Source organism: Sprattus sprattus (genome assembly GCF_963457725.1).
Source record: "Sprattus sprattus genome assembly, chromosome: 16".
NCBI classification, from domain to species: Eukaryota; Metazoa; Chordata; class Actinopteri; order Clupeiformes; family Clupeidae; genus Sprattus; species Sprattus sprattus.
The window spans coordinates 19535648-19556003 of NC_137914.1; the positions used below are offsets into that span (position 1 = coordinate 19535648).

The window sequence follows — 20356 nt, forward strand, 5'->3', positions numbered from 1 at the left end:
GTAATTTTGTTCTATGGGAGAGGGACAGATTAGAATGTATTATTTTTTACTTACATGTTTCTACTGGAACACCTTTACTAGGAACATGACAATTTCATTGTGATGTCTTGATTAAATATCTTGACATTATGTGAAACCAGATAGTCCTATTTACCTTATGCCTACCATATGGTAATTGTTACATAATTTTATTTTAAGGTTTTTAGCACTTGAGACACTTTTGTCCAAAGCGACTCAGAAAACATTGGATGAAAATAGAGTAAAACCAACAGTGACAAAATTAAGCTGCAAGCAAAATATATATACGTCAATTATTGTAGTAGTAGTAGTAGTACAATCATTAAAAAACTAATATATATAAAATGTATATGTATAAAGGGGTGTGACTGAACTCTATTATAGTAAATATATGTACAATTTGTTGAAACCACATAAACTTCTGGCTGTAGACAACATTGAAAAAACATCTATACAATCAAAAGCCTTTGTAAATATTTAAAACACTTACCTTTTCTGGATGGCAAAGGATTTTAATTAATTATTCATTAAGTCTACTAGACTGGAATTTACTCACCTGTTCGTGCTGACTGTTTGCTGTAGAATGAAACTGTGAACGTGAGACTTGCTGTAGAATGAAACATGGTCACAATTACAGAGATGGAACTTTGTCTTGTCCTTCATTATGACATCACAACATGCATCAGCATCGCAAAATCTCAACCAAATGAGTAATTTGGTAACAAAATGTTTGATAAAAAATATGCGAAAAATAAAAACTGAATAAATCTATTTTTGAAATGTTATTAAAAGAATATATTCGGATGTAACCTTTGTTATCATCACCATTCTGGTTAGTAACTACAATGTTATTGCATATGTTGTATAGTTTAAAGGGCATTTTGTAATTTAATTATGTAACTCTAACCTAACAAGTTAGTCCCAACACACAACACAACATAGGTGAAATTGCATATTAATTTGTGGGTGTATCACTGAATTTCAACTATTCCAGAAAGGCTTTGTGCTTCTCTAGCATCCTATGAGTGTATTAATGCAAATCATTACACCATATGCATCAGTCATGGCTTGTTACCCTTACGCTCAGATCAATCAAAACATCAATCAGATAAAGATCGATCAAAACATACATTTTACTGTAAGCTTTTATAGTTGTCATCGGATCTACAACAAATAATAATTTGGGTTGTTGCAATGATTTGTAGCCTACCTACACTGACACGGGTCTACATTTAATTGAATTATGAATCATTATTTTCTCTCTGCCAAAGGCTATCATTACATTTGCTGCTGTCTCCGTTTACATCATTATCGTGGTACGACAGCATCGATGTAGACTTTTATTCTGACGGAAGTTCTCCCCGGGACTTTTAGTAACCGGAAATATGACTGTGACCAGACATTTTTTGATTATTTGATGTGACTTGTCTACTCGGCGTGGACGTGAGTTAGCAAACAAACGTTACTATGGATGTCGGCGAGCTCTTGAATTATCAGGTATTTAGAGAGACTATTCTATGTGTGTATTGATTTGGTTATTTATATAATACAATTTTCTTTACGTTCCTTTCCCTACTAAACAGAAGATATGTGCTGGCATATAAATGTACCATCCCGCAAATGTAGCAGCTTTGATGGAGTGCAAACTAGCTAGCTAGCTAGCTAAACAACTAAGTTTAATTTCAAAGTCCTTCTGGTTTAAGCAGTGAAGATATCGATCAACGCCGCGTTCTGGTTGCTTTATTTCACAGGTTAGAGATAAAGGCATACCGGTTTAGCTAACTATTTTCATCAACATCGAATTTCGGCTCAAACGTGAGCAGCAATTGCACTCTCCATGTTTGGAAAGGTTGTTATGTTAGCCTACATAGCGGAGTGCGAGTGCAATATTTTTCTTTTTAACTTTCGACATGAGGATGAGGTGATGTAAAAACCACATAGGCCTACATTAACTTTATAATTTGTTAATTAACATTCATTTAGTTGTATCCTTGATATGCAGGCTGTGCGCTCATCTCAAATGAAACTAAGTTATGTCGGTGTAGTTGATGTGGGTATTGGAGTGAAAGGGACAAACTGCGATTCTATTCCAATAACCCCGATTACATGCCAGCGACGAGATGGAAGCGAAATTCTAAATCTCATTCATTTCTGTTGGAGGCAGGCGACTGTGACGTAGACAAGCGAATTGGGCGAAGCGAGCGAAACAAGTTGGGGAAAGTTAAATATGCCAGCAGGGGCCAATCAGATCAATCAGTCTCTTGACAGTTTAAAAATTGTAGGACTATGTTGTTCAGTCGTTGTATTAGCTAAAAAGAAAAGCTTGGATGGCCTTGTAAGGGGGTTTTGTTGTTCCTGGCATGTTAGATATTTAATCCTGGGCTTACTTTAACAGAATGACAGTTCTGATATAAAGAGTAGTGACTCGGTAACATACTAGCTCGCTAGCTTCCTTGTCAAGTCTGTTCAAATGTTTGTAAAAATGTATATTGTTTTTCTTTCATTGTCTGTCCCAGTATGTCTTTAAAACAACCTGAGCCATTACTATCACAAGTGAAGTCTTGACAGAAAGCCTGTTTGTTCAGTGGTATTCCTACAGTCTTCTGGTCCATTAGGACCTCTGCTTCCATGGTGGTATTACTCCACTACTGTGAGTAGCCTTTGACTCAAAACACTGTATGAAAGTGCACAGCAAACTGGGGAACTGCAAGATCTGTCACTTTTCCTCAAGACTGTTTTCACAGTGACATTCCAATGCTGGTTCTGGCAGGTTTTGAATTGATCCCATGAGCCGTTGTGATGTTTTAATGCGTCAAAATAATTCGGTTCAAGAATGTAGCTTTGGTGACAAGACATCAGTGTGATCAATCAAATCAATCAAATTGCTCTTTCTGTGAGGCGGGTGTGGTCTATCGAAAATGTCATTGACCAAGGCCTTCTCAGTTCAAACTGCAGGCCTATATTCATAATCACGCTTTGAGTGCGTAACAAGACTGTAATGCTCACAGCATTTATGTTTTCGATGTTGTCTCTGCAGGCAACTAGAAAGCACAGAACAGAACACCATTAACACCTGTTGAAGCATTGGCTAGTGAACGAGTTAGTTAGCTTGGTATGGTTTTTTTTTTTCAGACAATGGCTACTGTGAGCTAACGCTAGTGTTATTGTTGTTGATATTGAATTGCCTTTGAATGGAGTAAACAGGCTTGAAGAAAGTTTGCTAGTAGAAAGGCCAGCTGGTTAAGGGGGGAAAGGGAGAGTTAAGGTCACTTTCTGGATATTACTTCAAAATCAACTTTTTTCCAGTTTTATCCTTGCTAATGAAGTGTATCCAATTGCAGTTGTTTTTGTAAAGTACAGCAGGATTTCGCAGGGCTGTCCATAACTCTTAAATGACAAATGGCACCCATGCCCTCCTTCCTTCCTCAAGTTAAATATCTTTGACCTCATCTGTTAAATCCCTATGACCTCGTCATGTTGCTTTTGGCGCGTTCCATTTACCTTGGAAGTGTGAGCTGGGATGACATCACTCCCAATTTGTCCACGTTCCAGTTATACAGTTTACACAAGTTGGAAAACAAAGATGGATGTCACCGGAAAGGCTTTTGTTGTTGTTGCTATTTCAGAGGTCCATCTAAATCATGGAAGAAGATAGAAGGCGCCGAAGGTATGTTTGTAATTCAGCTAATTTCATTGTGGGAAAAAAGTTTACCAGTACACAAAGGGTAGGGACCGTTCTTGTAGTGTAAACCATACACAGAATTTTTCCAATTTAATTTATAATACTAGTCTGCTAAATGGTATATGTATCACTTATTTTTGAATAAATGTGCTTATGATTTCAAAGAAAATTAGAAATCCTCGCTCATCCAAGACGAACCAGAGCTGCTCAAATGAATTAGAAATCTAAACAGTGATTAAACAGAGAGATGGCCTAGTAGATTGGGCTGTATTTAATTATATTTTATTGTCCAATTCCTTTACCTAAATACAGTTTTTCTCTGACGTAGGATTCTGAAATCATCTTGAAGAACGGAAGAGAGTGGGTGCTCATGCTGTGCATGAAGGACTGCACTTTTCTGTACGCCATCTCCAAGACTAAGCAACAGTTGAATATCTCTGGATGAAGTTGGAGGAGAACGGACTACAAAAGTGGCAGCCTACATCTTTAGGGAAATATCAGACAAGTTTGATGTCGGTCACCATCACACAGGATCATCCTCAAAGTGCTCGGTCATTTGCACAACAGGACCAACCTTCATCTCCTGGCCATGTGCCTGTGAGAAAGCAATGTCTGCTCCTGTTTTCCCCCGGGTCTGTGGCTTCAGTGGTGTCACTGTTGCAATTGATGGGTGGGCACATAAGACAAAGAGGTAACGTGTCCTCCTTCAGGGGATTGTAGACAAGAGCAGGGGCGGAGATCCCGGGGGGGACGGGGGGACACGTCCCCCCCTCACATAACGTTGTCCCCCCCCCCCCCCCAACAAAATTGAAAAAAAAAAAATATATTTTTGTAACATTGTCAGGTCACCAGAGTTGGGATGCGAACCTGGGTCGCTGGCGAGGTATCCTACGCTTAACCCAGTGTGCTATTGATTCTACAGTCTCGAAATTTAAACAAACAAAAGAATAAAACATACGAGAATATATCTACATTCATTGTTTCCATCAGGTCCGCTTCACCTGCTCTCTCTCACCTGCTCTCTCTCTCTCTCTGACAGCCGGTCAGTCATTTCCCAACTATCACTGGATAAAGGCATTTCCCATGAGGCTTTGCAACCATCCTACATTCATTTATGAACAAAAAAACGAATTAAATTGCTGGCCAATTTATATTTTTGGTCATGAAAGTTATGTAAAGTCTGAATAAAAAGAATTAAATCAAGGTAGGAGCTTAAGCAAAAATCAGTAGGCTGGATTAGTGATAGTGAGTTTACCTCACCATAAATGAGATGTTTTGAGACAACAAGTGCTATATATATTGGTTGGACCACCTCATTTCATATCACCGGACTTCTTGGAGATTATCACAGGAACTTGATTTGATTTTATTAGTTTTAACTCAATGGATGGCTCATGGACTCTACAGTCACGGCTGCAAGCAGGGCACTAGAGATGATGTTAATTTGCATGCAGCTGAATTCCTCCTTGAAGAGCCTTGGTATGCGTTTGAACTTTCATCATTATTTGTCTGTGAGTAGATGTTGTGTGTTAGGACATGTATTGCCGTTTAGAGAATTTAAAACTGACGTCGAATTTCTGTTTTTCACTGTTATTAGAGAATTCGGTATTTGGCAGCTAAGTTATGCTAGCTCTCGTGACAGCAATTTTTTTCATGTCCCCCCCCCCCCCGGAATTACTCTCTGAAATGTTCCCATGTATTGTCCCCCCCTGCAATGAAATGGGATCTCCGCCCCTGGACAAGAGAGGGCGTTTCATTGATATTTCTGCTGGATCACCAGACAGGGTTCATGACACCCTGATACTGAGGCCCTCCGACTTCTGCACCACATGGCAGGAGAAGATGGGAGAGTCGCCATCCCATTTGTCATCACTCCTTAGCGTGACAATGGGGCTCTTGCTTCACAACTCCTAGGTCAGCTGTGAGCAGGAGGTCGTTGACCAAGAACTCTAAAGAATGAAGTGGAGGTGGCTGAGCTCTGTAGATCACACAGATTTATGCTATGGTAGCGGTGGTGATCATCATGGCACCCTGTTTTCTCCACAGTATGTGCATTGGTGCTCCAGAGATATGTCAAACACCCAGTTGGCTGCTCAAGGCAGGAGGAGCAAAACAAGTAGACTATAAATTGTCTTAATTTTGAAGATTTGTATTTGTAGAATAATCAACAAATGATTGTCATTATGAGAATATCTGCTCATCATTTTGTCAATGAATTGATTGTTGCTGTTTGTACATTATGTGTGAACCAGTAAAGAAGTCGTCATCAATAAATGGTTTCCTTTTTTCTTAAAGCTCAAAAAGAGAGACTCAACCTAATATTAATATTCAAACAATAATTTATTACTACAAATAATTATATAACAAATATAAAAAAAGTTATAATAAACAACTACATAGAAATAACACATGATACTAGAATAATCATATATATAACAATGATAATGCACAAAACTATGTACAAATGAACTATGTAAAAGATATAATATTCCCAACAATATTATGGAACTGAGCTATGTCTGATTAATCTGGTAAAGTATGTGAAATCTATGAAATGTTTTGTAACATTGCGATGAAATGTAAAGATGTCAAAATGAATACTGAAACACAGTGGAGATTTTATCTGTTGCATGTGATGGCACCGCATGCATGCCAACTACTGACCTTGGTATTGCTGGTTGTAAATACTAAAGCCTGTATATGAAGCCTAGGGCTGGGCTGTTATGGCGCATATGGCCTTGGTTACTATCGAATTATGTTTTGTGTTCATGGGGATATTTTTTTGGCCATATTTCCCAGCCCTACCTCCAACATGGGAGACTATGTACATTTATTGCGCAGATAGTTTCATTTCTGATAATGAATATTACCTGAGGCTTGAGGCTTTTTGTCTGTGGTGACTGGCTTGTTAACATTATATTGTTGCAGAGGTAATGTTGGGACAGACAATAAACAGAAACACTTAAAGTTTAAAAGTCATGGTTCTTTTAGAGATTGCTGTTTTTTTGTCTCCATTAAGTTTCCATGTAAACACCCTCCATGCTGTTTGTGTGCAGCTGTCTAACAACATGTGTGTTCCAGCCAGACCGTGGGGCCAAGCGACCGAGGGAGGAGGATGGAGACACCCTGCGGGCCAAGATCAAATCGACCCGTGAAGCCAGACTTCACCAGAGCAATCCAGACCCTGACACTGAGGATCTGGACACTGATAGGGACTCAATCCTTGAGAAACTGTTGGACCGTGAGGAAGACACAGAGGTTCGATTTGTGTTGTTATTTGTCTTAATGATGTATATAGGATCTGCTTTTGCAAAGTGTCTAAAGAAATGTCATAGAAAAAGCTTTCTGCAGGCTTCTCTTGAATTGTCTTGGCCTTCCGTTCCATTTCTTGTGTGGGTTAACAATCACCCAGATGGGCTTCAATTCATCACCATAATTCTTTGAAGGTCAGGCTTAGGCTACTATGAAGTGATCAATAGATCAATAATTTATGATATACGTAGATTTACTTTACTGAAACAAAGAACATTCTCACCATGTCGCACTTCATCTTTCTCTTGTCCAAGACAATTTCTCTCAAACTTCCTATTCTGATTTTTTTTAGACCAGAAAGGAAGTTACACCACAGGCTTTCTTTAAGGCTCCCATTTTGCATTTCATTGTGGTCATTACAAACAGCAGTTTTACAATGCAAAATTTTGGGTACAAATGAATTATTTCCTCAAAACACACACACAATAATTAATAGGAAAATATGTAATTTATTAAATTCATAATATGTTATCATAATATGTTATTACACAACAATGTGACTCTCCCAGTGTAAAAATCAATCTCTGCAGAGTACTCTATCTCTTTTTTAAACTAAAGGCAGTATTTTGAGGCTCAAGTTAAATGCCCACACTTCTCTATTAAAATCATAGCCTATTCTTAAAGTTTATGGGCACATTATTTTGATTAATTTTGAGTACAACTGTATGAAGAGTGGTAATGTGTAAGAATGGCCATATCAGTTACATTAAAACTAGGAAAACAGCTCTTCGCTGTAGAAAAGTGAATGTGCCCACCTCAAATTCCTAATTTTAAATGCTATTGTTTTTAACAGGTTGAACCAGTGGATGAAGGCTCTGTGAAGAAAATGATTCTGACTTTTGAGAAAAGGTCTTACAAAAACCAGGAGCTAAGAATCAAGTTCCCGGACAACCCCGAAAAGTGAGTGTCTGAACGCTGTAACCTGTAATCTGACAGCAGAAAACATGGTCAGTGCTCTCCGAATGTGTCTGCTAAAAGTCTGGATAGTGACACTAAGAAGATACTTAAACGCAGCACCTGCAGTCACTTAGATGTCATTGCATGGGAGAGCAGCACATGTGTGATCACTGTTAGATACGCTGTGAAAAGAAAAGCAATATTAATGGGAAGCCAAGGAAGGAAAAGTATTGGAAAAAAAACACGAAGGGTCCACCGTCACAGGAAGATGTAGGACCCTCACACTACAGATCAAGTCATAGTCTAGGCAAACAGCACAGTAGGGTATAATGTGGGACATATCAGTGGTGTGAGGACAGAGTGTAGTGGGTCAAGAGGGAAACCATGCCCTGGTGGAACGGCATAGGTTCCCAAGTCTCACTTGATGTGAAAACCAATTACCTTTTGATTGTCGTTTGAACATGCACCTCACTTTAGAGGTTGACTGGCCAGACCACTGAGTGTCCACCTGTTTAGGTTTGTGATGTTTTAATTGTCAGATTTTCAATAGTGTTTTGTCTAGGTTTGTGATGTTTTAGTGGTCAGATTTTCAATAGGGTTTTGGATAAATCGTTCTCTCTGTTTTGGCTTTTCTCAGGTTCATGGAGACTGAACTGGATCTGAATGATATTCTTCAGGAAATGCATGTCATTGCTACCATGCCTGATCTCTATCACCTTCTTGTGGAGCTCAACGCCATCCATTCCTTGCTGGGCCTCCTCAGTCACGAGAACACCGATATCCTTTGCATCTGCATCTCAAGTTCTGCAATTCTTTGATTTGAGTTAGAAGAGGGAATCCCATATCATTATCAGTGCTCAACAAATTCAGCCATTTGCTTTAAGGCATAGGACGGACCTCCATTTTCCCCGTTCAGTCCTCCTCCAAGACTTCCCTTCTCTCTCAGTGCATACATTGTTAAAGTGTCAGTTCATTATTTGGTGTATTGTGTATGATTCTTTTTAATGAACACCCAAAATGTGTATAGTGATCTTGCATCTTGATGTTGCATTCATTATAAATGTAATGTTTTTGAGTTATTTTAGCTTGTAATCAAGGATTTTTTTAGCTTGTTATCTAGGATTTCATATTCTGGTTTGGAAAACCTGTGAAAATGCCAGAACAGCTTTTACAGCACATGGCCAAATACGCTTATTGCAGAAGTGCATCAGTTAGTTTACAGCAGTGCATCAGTCAGTTAACATTAAGAAGTGCATCAGTTAGTTAACATTAAGTAGTACATTAGTATGTTAACATTTAGAAGTGCATCAGTTAGTTAACATAAAGCAGTGCATCAGTTAGTTAACATTAAGAAGTGCATCAGTTAGTTAACATTAAGTAGTGCATCAGTATGTTAACATTAAGCAGTGGAAGCTATGCTGCAGTAGGTAATTGCAGATGTTTTGATTGTAAGCTAGTTGGTTCACTAGGTTTAGACACAAAGTATGTAATGCCAAGTGCATATTTGGTCTTTTCAAAGCCACTGCCAGCATGTGTCCATTAAAGTCTAAACATGATCAGTTTGGGATCAGTAATATATCTCACAGGGGCCAATCTGAGGGTTAATTATTTTCTCCCATTGGCTAAGAGGTCCAAATTGCTTGTAGCTTCCCCAACATCCTGTTTCTGGTCTGGCCTTTTCCAGTACTGTGCTGTATTAGCTTCATGACCGGACATAACACACAGACAGACCTTTAGCACAGTCTGCAGTATTATAATGTTGCAGTATCATTGTAACATACACTCACTGGCCACTTTATTAGGTACACCTTTTCTAGTATTGACCTCCCTTGTCCTTAGAAATGCCATAACTCTTTGTGGTATATTTAACAAGGTGCTGGAAACATTCCTCAGAGACCTTGCCTCTGTCGCCTTTGTGCTTGATTAGATAGATTTCGATTTTGGTCCATATTTGGATTTGAGTTGCTGCTGATTTGTGGGCATCTTCATGATGCATATCCCCTGTTCCACCACGTCCCAACTATGCTCTATTGGATTGAGATCTGGTGACAGTGGTGCCATTTGATTATAGTGCACTGATTATGTGAGCTTTGTGAGATGGTGTGTTATGCTGCTGAAAGTAGCCATGGTCAGCAGCAATACATCAATACTCAGCTAGACTGTGGCCTATAAATGATGCTCAGTTAATGATCGTAAGCGACCCAAAGTGTGCCAAGAAATGATCCCCCCACACCATATGTTATCAAAATGAATTTTAAGATGATACTAAAACTGGTTGCCTGACAACCATATCTAATGCTACAAAGATCAGCAGTTGAACAGGTACACCTAATGAAGTGGCCGGTGAGTGTATATCTCTTCATTGATTACTGCTTTCACAATGTCGTCTAGTATAACTAAAACTCCACCTGCCTACTCAGCAAGTTCCCTTTTAGGCCATCTTGGATGAAAACATCCCTTGAAGCTGCCGTGACTATGGTCTCTGTAAATTGCACCTTTAGTTTTGACAACGGACACGTGATTCCTTAACAAGGTGTACATATTTCAATTGCGGTCGTGGATCTTTTGCAAGAACTAACAGACATCGACACACTCCATGAAGGTGAAGAAGGAGCTGAAATCCTCATCGATGCCTTGGTAAGTTCTAGTTTGCACAATGTTTAGAATTACTCTTTTCACAGCACTGTTCTCTTTGTACTGTTCAAAAGAAAAAGAAAAAAAATGTAGTACCTTTTGAGTACTGCCAAACTCTGAACTAATTGTCATCCAACTCTCATCTGAATAAACAACTTGTAACTGTGACTTAACTAGTCTTTGGGTGTTTTTCATATAAGGGCTTCTGGTGTATGATTTGATTGCTTGGTTTGTTTGATTGGTGGAATAATTTGACTTCAGTTCTTCTGTTTGCTCCTGCCTATAGCTTGAGGGCCAGGTTGTAGCTTTGCTTGTGCAGAATATGGAGCGACTTAATGAGCAAGTGAAAGAAGAGGCAGATGGCGTTTACAACACATTAGGTGAGTTTGCACAGATGTTTACAACACATTAGGTGAGTTTGCATGGATGTTAACAACACATTAGGTGATTTTGGAAGGCATTTCAGTCTTACTGCAAATTCAATTCAATATTCAATAAACTAACACATTTCCTAGTGTCAAAAATGTAAAAAATTAAAAAAAATTCACCCAATGGCAGAATACAGTTCAAACATACCTACTGCAACTTTAGACAATGAAGTACTTCTCTCTGGGGCTCTGGGCCTGTCAGTCACTCCTCAGCTAGTCTGTGTATGGCACTACCTCACGCATCAACAACTAGACCCATGCTTTAGCTAGAAGAGGAAGCTATCGAGTATTCTCCGTATGGACATCAAGGCAGAGGCGACAAAGAAACCAAGGAAGACGTTGTTGGAGGCTAGGAAGAGACAAAGAGAGAGTAACAGTATAAGTAAGAGTAAAAGACCAAACAAGAAACCGTGCAAGTAAGATACCGAGCTGGCCTTCTTTCTGTTGGACTAGTCAGTAATCATTTATTAGCTGTCTTGCTATGTCTTGCGCTTGATGTTTGCTTGTGATAGGATAGTTGTCGACTTGCTAGTTTTCATCATAAACATCCCTTGCAATGCACATATAACTGCCGACTGGTTGGTCACAAAGTTGGAGTCAGGTTGGGAGGTGCCCTCCATCCTAACAACAGAAGCTCATGTAGTCACAATCTGAGGTGGAATATTTCTAGGTTTCCGTTTTTTTGTCAGAGTCCTTTATAATGCGCCAATATGCTGCACTGAATCACTTTTAATTTTTCTTTCATTTGGCTCGCTAGCTGTAGTTCTTTCTCTGAAATAGACTAGATTTGTGCTGGGGCATCCTGAAAAGCTGTGCATGGATCAAGGCCAAAGGGACCAGAACCATCACATAGCTGTGGTGCCATCTGTTGTCCCACCAGTGATTGGCCTATCTGATTGGATTGTTGTTTGAACTATAGACTGTTATGTTGAGTATTCCATTAAGCAATAAGCCCCAAGAGGCTGTGCTTTGCGCTGATTTTAGAACAGGTAAGGGGAGTTGTTAGGCACGACGCAAAGCGGAGTGCAGTTAAACCCCCTTACCTGTTCTAAAATCAGCGTAAAGCACGGACTCTAAAACTGTTACTACACATATTTGATATGGTTTCATAAATAAAGACAATTCAATTTAAGAAACAATAGTTTAATGATGAACCGTCATTCTTCCGCCACTAAAAATTATAGTTCCTAAATAAATCGTTGCCACGCAACCCTTGAAACAACGCAACAGCCAGATGGAACACTGGGTATGAAATGCGCTACATGAATGCCTTGCCATTCGCTGCGCAGTAATATGGAATGTAATCGGGTCAAATTGTAAGGTAATGCTGGATTTTACAACGGCTTTTAGCCAATCACAATCAAGGATTTGAACAATCAGGTTTAGAATATGATTTAATAGTGATGTTTGAACTATAGACTGTTCTGTTGAGTATTTCATATGGTGTAATGGTGTTGTTTGAAATATATACGGTTCTGTTGAGTATTTCATATGGTGTAATGGTGAGGTAGAGATAGAGGCTCGTGCTGAGCCATGAACCATCCCAGCTAATCAACCCGCTGCTTCAGGAGCATGGAAGGAAGGGATGTTTCTTCTTTCAGCATAGAAATGTTTCATTTGAATACTCCACTGTTTTCAGAAAGAGTGTTCCGCACTGACAAACTAATGCTAAGAAGGTTAGAAAATAACCATCCAAGACCAAATGTCCAAATGTTAAGTGAAACAATTTAAGAGCCTTAAACTGAATAGAGGAGTAGATAGAGGGATGCTGAACTGAGATTATAAAAATGCATTTGATTTTTTAAGTTTAAAGTCTGACTCCAGAGGGTTTCATTTTGTCATTGGAAAAAAGGTTTTTGAAGTTTCCGGGTAACAAGATGGTATATTTCTTGCAGCTATCATTGAGAACATGGCAGAATTCCGCCCAGGCCTGTGCACAGAAGCAGCGCAGCAGGGGCTGATGCAGTGGCTTCTGAAGAGGATCAAGGTAATCTGACCAAAGGGAGGCTCTGCCTACTGTTGGGACTGCTAGCTCTTGGCTTTTTACTATTTGATAACACAGGTTGTAGTTTTGGTAATTGTTGGCTGTTACGGTGTGACCATATAATAAGCGGTATAAACAGATTATTTGAAAATTCCCCATTTTTCCCTAAAAATGTAAACATATGTCATTCATCTTTCTTTGTTTTCTTTTCATTCTGTAGGTTAAGATGCCCTTTGATTCAAACAAGCTTTACTGCAGTGAAATCTTGGCTATCCTACTGCAGAACAATGATGGTATGAAAACTAAACTAAAATGGCTCTCTGGTAGTATGGCGTTGTCTTTGCTGCTGTTGCTCATCTCTTGCTACCTCCATCTTTCTCAGCTTTCTTCTCTGCCTCTTCCTTCTGGTGTTATGATGTCAGATATTTTTTACTTGACCGGTTAATCATTTTACTAAACAGTTTACAGACACATTGAAACTGTCCAAAGACTTCCAGCAGTCTCACACTTGGCGTGTAACAGCACATTGATGCCCTTAGGAACCCAAATGAATGCTCTAAGCCTGTTTAGCTATTAAAGCCTTAACCATCCAAATCAGCATTTAAAACGGTGTGTATATCAATGAAAAAAGTATTTTGTAAATCTTTGAAAGGCATGGTTCTGAACCCACAGCATCAGTGGTTTGTGTGCAATGATTACATAGACAAACTTACTCATAAGAACGTACTCACAAGAACTTACTCATATAAACTTACTCCAAGGATAAAAGGCTGTATTTTTAGAAAGTAATTTCATTATGAGTTTTGTCACTCTTGCAAAAAATGACTAATGTCCCCAAAGCTGTGGTTTTCAACCATGCTTACTGAAGTCAACTTATGAACCATGCTCGCTTAAGTCAACTCTATGAACCATGCTCACTACAGTCAACTTATGAACCATGCTCACTTAAGTCAACTTATGAACCATGCTCACTTAAGTCAACTTATGAACCATGCTCACTTAAGTCAACTCTATGAACCATGCTCACTTAAGTCAACTTATGAACCATGCTCACTTAAGTCAACTTATGAACCATGCTCACTTAAGTCAACTTATGAACCATGCTCACTTAAGTCAACTCTATGAACCATGCTCACTTAAGTCAACTTATGAACCATGCTCACTTAAAGTCAACTCTACAAACCATGCTCACTTAAGTCAACTCTGATCGTACATTTGTTTGCAGTGAGTAAAATGCCAATGGACGTGTACGCAACATAATATTTTCTGAAGGGTTACATGTAGACTATTAAGTTCAACACGACTACTCTTACACTCTCACATACTGTATTTTCCCAACTATTAACAGCACCATATATAAACCTCACTACAGTATTTTATGTAATTTTACAAAATGAACCTGTGTATTATCTAGTTGTGGTGTGAACGTTACTTCCCATTTCAATGTGGTATACATCATTATGGACTACCAGGCAGGAAGAAAAATGCATTCCCTTGTATAGGATGCACTAAGTATTAACGACAGGGCTACGGAAATGATTAAAAATCAATATATATGTAATGTATAAACAACGGTTTAAAGTAGGGTTATTACAGTACAGTGTATAATAGCCTGACTGTCTGAGGGAGGGCATATGTGTGTTTCCACATGCTGCGGTAGGGCAATATTGTTGGATATGAGTGGGGCAATAGTGTTGGATATGTGTGGGGCAATAGTGTTGGATATGAGTAGGGCAATAGTGTTGGATATAAATTCAGGTGTTTAGAGGTTTGGTTCAGGCCAGCACATTTTTGGAAACTGAGGCTTGGCTATTGTGTTTCAATCTCATTGCTATGGCAAGTGAATATAATTAATGAATAACCTGATCTGACAATCCTTTTGTTATCTTAGTGAACAAGTTGAATTTAAAAATGGCCGGAAACACTTGTTGAAGTCCACTTTCTTTTTCAGGCACAAGAGGACTGTTAGGAGAGGGTGATGGGATTGATGTGCTCCTTCAGCAGCTCTCTGTAAGTAAGCCACAGTAGAACTCCATCTCCAGTGTTGTCTAGCCCAGTTTGAAGCTTATGTCCTGTATAAGAATGGGGAAAATTGACTGGAGGGAGGTTCAACGCAGATTGATTTAATAATGACCTTCCATTTTCTTGAAGAAACATAAAAGCTGCAAGCAGCAATGTAGGGATGAATGCTTTTTAAAATTTATATGATAATTTTTGTGAGGTTTGACAAAATTTGTGGCCTGTACATTTTTTAAAAACTTTTTTATGAATTGAATATGACAATATGATGTCATTATGTCAATAAGCATGGCTGTGATCAGAAAAGTGCAGAGTGTATGAAAGATGAAAGCCAAACCTATCAGCCTCTTAAATGATGTCTGTACCTTTCTAGGTTTTTAAACGACACAACCCATCCACACCTGAGGAGCAGGAGATGATGGAGAACCTTTTTGATGGACTCTGTTCCTGTCTCATGCTGGGAGCAAATCGGGACCGTTTCTTGAAGGGTGAAGGGCTTCAACTCATGAATCTCATGCTCAGGTAATTAACAGCAATATATAGTTGGCTATAAAAATGAGAAAATTCTTCTCAAATGAAAGTGTATCCTAACTGATCCTGAAAGTTTTGCAATACTTTAAAAAAAATGTTTTACCCCGATTCAGTATTGCTTCAATCAGTCTTTAATAACTTGCGCGAAAGTGACCAAGGCCATTTGAATTCCCCAAATAGTATGATGATAGCACAGAGTTGCTATACACCCCTTAAAAACTGTGTGTGTGTGTGTGTGTGTGTGTGTTGACTATGGACATAACAAAGTTGATTTTGTTTTTTTAGGGAAAAGAAAATGTCTCGGGCTGGGGCCTTGAAGGTTTTGGACCATAGCATGATCGGCCCTGAGGGACTTGACAACTGCCATAAGTTTGTTGATATCCTGGGTCTGCGAACCATCTTTCCCCTTTTTATGAAAGCACCCAAAAAAATGAAGAAAGCTGGGATATCAGAAAAGGAGCATGAAGGTTTGTTATACTAACTAAATGTTTCTTAAAAGTATGATGTAGTTAATTGTTAAAACGTTTGTGTTTCCCCATCTTTACCGGAAAAATATCTGACATTAATGCTTGTGAGTTCACGTCCTAAATAGGGATGGGCATTTCAAGCAAAAATACTATTGGATATTCACTGGGTTCTATTTAGCCATTCTTCAAAGGTCTAAGGAAAGCATGTCTTTAGCCATCATCTTTGGAATGAGGGTGGTGGTTTGATCTGCATTGCTAAAATCAAATTGGTCTCCTAACATCAAAAACTGGTCTGGTGTGAAAGCTAGCCATTGATTGTTGATCTGTGGATGGACCTTCTGCTGGGTGCCTCCTTCTCAGATGACTGTTTCTAGTTGTGGTAGCATTATGAGTTCGCACTGCACCTCATTATCGTCACTTTTGAAGAAGTTACCCAAAGAACTGACAGCTGTAGTAGACTCTGACTTTGCATGTTTCAGCTGTTTTTACGGTTGCATATGACCTTAGGGTTGCACGTGTTTTACCGGCACCTGGTAGTACTGCGTTCTACTTTTGTTGTAAAACAGCTTTTAGCATGACAGGTTGTGATAATGACTTCAGTCTTGTTTTTTTATATATATATATTAACGACTATTTGAAAATTTGTAAATGACTCATGCCTTGTTCTAACAACAGCTGACAGTAGCATGTGTTTGTGTTTCCCATCAGAACATGTGTGTTCCATCATTGCTTCCATGCTAAGGAATTTGAAAGCTCAACAGAGAGCAAGACTCCTGAGCAAATTCACTGAGACTGACTGTGAAAAGGTATGTATGGCATTAATAGTCGTCCAAACTATACATTAATAATATTGCACGTTATTGGGAATTTGTTGCATTTTCAGCTTGGAGTTTATTGAAGTTACTTTCATATAATACTTCACCAGTCAAGTGCAGATGTTTTAAGAAGTATGTTCCAGCACATGTCTTCAAACACATCCTATTAACTGCTTGTGTGGTGGGGGGCAGAAAGATAACTGGTACACATTTATACACAGGAAAAGTTTGTAAGAGTCACCATTTGCATAATAACTCCAGATCCCTCTCAAGTCTGAGGCCTGTCAGGCATCTCGGAGGTAGTTTGACATCCTTTGACAGTTTGACATTCTTTCAGCACAGAATTACATTGATCCCAAAGTGCTACATATGCTATTGTTTCGCACCAACTCATCAAAAATAATTATGATAAATTAACTGGAGTTTGTAGACACAAGTGCTGACTACACATTAAAGCATTCATCAGTTTAGTTTGTTTAGTGAACATCTGTAAATTTGGGGTGACAATGTTTCTTTTGAAAGTCCTCACACATATGGATGAGGCTCTCTTTGCTCCCTACAGTCAGGCTGCTAAGGCAGTGTGAAGTGTAATAAAAGAAGAGAGACTTCTTTAAGTTTATTGAAAATGCTTTTTTCAAATCCAAACATGTACTAGATCAAATTATCTATAGAAGATGCAATCATATGGCGTTTCTGGAATTCAACAAAACAAAAAACAGAATAAACAATAAGTGTCATTCCATACAATGGGATAAATTATAGTAATAATACTGAGAGAAAAGTAAAAATAAATAAATAATAATAATATAGGTTAGCTCGCATTTATAAAATGTATTGCTTTGGTCTAATATTACAGTATCTTCATGGTTATATACTGCACCGTATATATAAACCGCATTACACTATTTTATACAATTTTACAAAAACAAAGCCGCATATTGCCCGCTCCAGTGTATTTACAGCAGTTAACTCAACATCCTGTTGTATAAGACTAAATGCCATGTAGTTGTGTTGCGAGCAGTACTACCCATTTAAAAGTTGTATGGGACAGGCATTTCAAGCTAAAATGCTACAACCTCTGCTACACCCTGTATATATTTAAAAAGATGGAGAGATGAAACACAGATTATAGAAGGAACAGACAATGGTTACAAATAAAAGCAAAGCAGGAAATGTATATTAAAAACATTAAACACACTGGAGAACAAATTAGATGGAATGCAGATCTAATGCAGCACTTTTACAAGTCTTTTTCTAATGGTTATGTTATGAAATTCAAATGTTTTTTTTTTTCTCACAAGTCACGACCGTGTGTTTGTCTTATACCTTTTCCAGGTTGACAGACTAATGGAGATGCACTTTAAGTACATGGAAGCTGTGCAGCTAGCAGACAAGAGGATTGAGGGCGAGAAACACGTAAGAACACAAAACAAAGCCCATGAACCCAAATCTAAGTGTTATTTCTCTAGCTCTACCATTAAACCAAATCTAAGTGTTATTTCTCTAGCTCTACCATGAACCCAAATGTAAGTGTTATTTCTCTAGCTCTACTGTTAACCCAAATCTAAGTGTTATTTCTCTAACATTAACCCAAATCTAAGTGTTATTTTGTCCACCTCTACCATTTACCCAAATCTAAGTGTTATTTCTTGCTATCACTCGGCCGATACATTAAAGCCTCATTTTGATATTTCCCGGCATGAACTCACTCTCGGTTAGTAAGTAGTTATTGTATGTTGAGTTTTTTTTAAGATTGGCTGTCCAGATCTGCAGTTATTTGATGTGATTACTTTCTCAAGTTGCATATGAAGGGAACATCATTTCGTGTCTCATTAAGTTATTATACTTTTACATGTATCTAAAAAGAAATCGATATAAATAGATCAAATCTGTAGAGCAGAATGTCTGTAATCTGGGGACATCAGAGCCATGATGGTAGGACATCATATGACAAAAAAATATGGATATTTGCTCTAACAGTTAAAGAGTGATAGGATAGAGCAGATGGAGTAAGGGAATGCCATGAAAGTGTGTCATTTGTCTAATATATTTTGTATTATTTGGGCAGGTAAGGTGAGTTTATCACTGATTTAATATAAAACATTTAATATTTAACATTTCTTGCTTCTTGGTCTTTCTCAGGACATGGTGCGTCGAGGAGAAATCCTGGATGATGGGATGGAAGATGAGTTCTACCTGCGGCGTCTTGATGCAGGCCTTTTTGCACTCCAACTCATCTGTTACATCATGGTAGAGATCTGCAGTGCAGGCATCCCACAGGTACATTCGTACTGTTGCATTTCAAGACATTTTTTTTTTAAGTGCCATGACCATTCAGGCGTGACTGACAATTGAATACAAATAATTATGCTTTAACTAGCTCTCTGTTTTGGCATAGAAATGTCTGTATTTCTCCAGACAGGGAAGCCTATTAAACATGATGGCATAGTTGAGCAAAGGCTGTTTTAATAATTAGATTTTGGTGCAATGTTTTAAACCTGTCATTGGTAAAATGATCAGTACCCTCCTTCAGTTCAGGCTAAACATAGTTGTGGCATTTTGGTAATATTTGAGTATATTTCTGATCAGGTTTAGATTTGAATTCAAAATAAATCTGATTTTACATTCAACATTAGCCTGCTATATCAAGTTGGCTAGCTGTATAGAGGGGCGCTTTGTATTTAGCATACAATCAAGGCAATCTTCCACCAAGTATGCGCAATGTATGGACACTAATTAATCTTGAAGGTCCAGTAGCTTCTCATCAGGTATTACATCACCGACGTAGATTCCCATTGAGCCGCATTTTCACATCAAATATTCTCTATCCAATAATAGGAAATTCTGTGGCCCTTTTCCTTAAAGAAAATTGTCTTTGAACTGACATGGGTAAATGTTGTTTTACAGATTCAACAGAGAGTCCATCAGATCCTGAATTTGAAAGGAGGTTCAACCAAAGTGGTTCGACATATCATGAGGGGTAAGCTGTGGTCCACAAAAAACTATTTTGTTCATTGAATCTGAATCTTGATTCACAGGTTCAAATGTTGTTGCATTTGGAAGCATGTTGAGCAAATTACATTGATAAGTTACAGGCATCCCAGCTATGCATTGTATTATATCTATTTTTGACCAAGGTGTATATAGCAAGACGTTAATATCTAGGGATTTACTGTCTTGTATGGTGTAATATACTATGATCTTTTTTTTTTACTTCCAGAATATGCAGAAAACATTGGAAATGGAAAGAATGAGGAATTCAAAGAAAGTGAACAGAGGAGAATTATGGAACTCGTAGAAAACTTCTGATATGCAGAAGAAGTTGGGTGTTTTTTACTTCCTTTTATTAATGAAGAAAATATTTGTTGCAGAGAAATGTAACTGATTCTGAACAGACTCAGACCTTGAGGACTTAAGCAAGTCTTAAACTTTGTACAGATCTGGTCACTTCTGTGCTGTATTGTATCTGTCATTGCATATGAATAAAACCAGTTTTGCATTTATCACAAAACCAGTTACTTTTTTCAATGTACATAATTCAATAGCGCAACATTTTATGAGTGGCAGGT

At 38.3% G+C, this 20356-nt stretch overlaps 1 protein-coding gene across 1 annotated transcript; it reads left to right on the forward strand.

The window, feature by feature from the left end:
- Nucleotides 1-1431: 1431 nt before the first annotated feature.
- ctnnbl1 (catenin, beta like 1) lies at nucleotides 1432-20280 on the forward strand. The gene is made up of 16 exons (XM_080854529.1): nucleotides 1432-1515; nucleotides 6782-6958; nucleotides 7806-7912; nucleotides 8547-8686; nucleotides 10449-10546; nucleotides 10830-10923; nucleotides 12867-12958; nucleotides 13176-13248; nucleotides 14907-14965; nucleotides 15348-15496; nucleotides 15791-15972; nucleotides 16681-16778; nucleotides 18123-18203; nucleotides 18930-19067; nucleotides 19695-19767; nucleotides 20008-20280. The coding sequence occupies exons 1-16, from the start codon at nucleotides 1486-1488 to the stop codon at nucleotides 20094-20096; spliced, it is 1680 nt and encodes a 559-aa protein (XP_080710655.1). The 5' UTR covers nucleotides 1432-1485; the 3' UTR covers nucleotides 20097-20280.
- Nucleotides 20281-20356: the final 76 nt, after the last annotated feature.

Coding starts and splice junctions, on each gene's coding strand:
- ctnnbl1 (XM_080854529.1), top strand. CDS start 1,486: ATGGATGTCGGCGAGCTCTTGAATTATCAG. Junction 1,516..6,781: donor GCGAGCTCTTGAATTATCAG/GTATTTAGAGAG, acceptor TGTGTGTTCCAG/CCAGACCGTGGGGCCAAGCG. Junction 19,768..20,007: donor GGTTCGACATATCATGAGGG/GTAAGCTGTGGT, acceptor TTTTACTTCCAG/AATATGCAGAAAACATTGGA.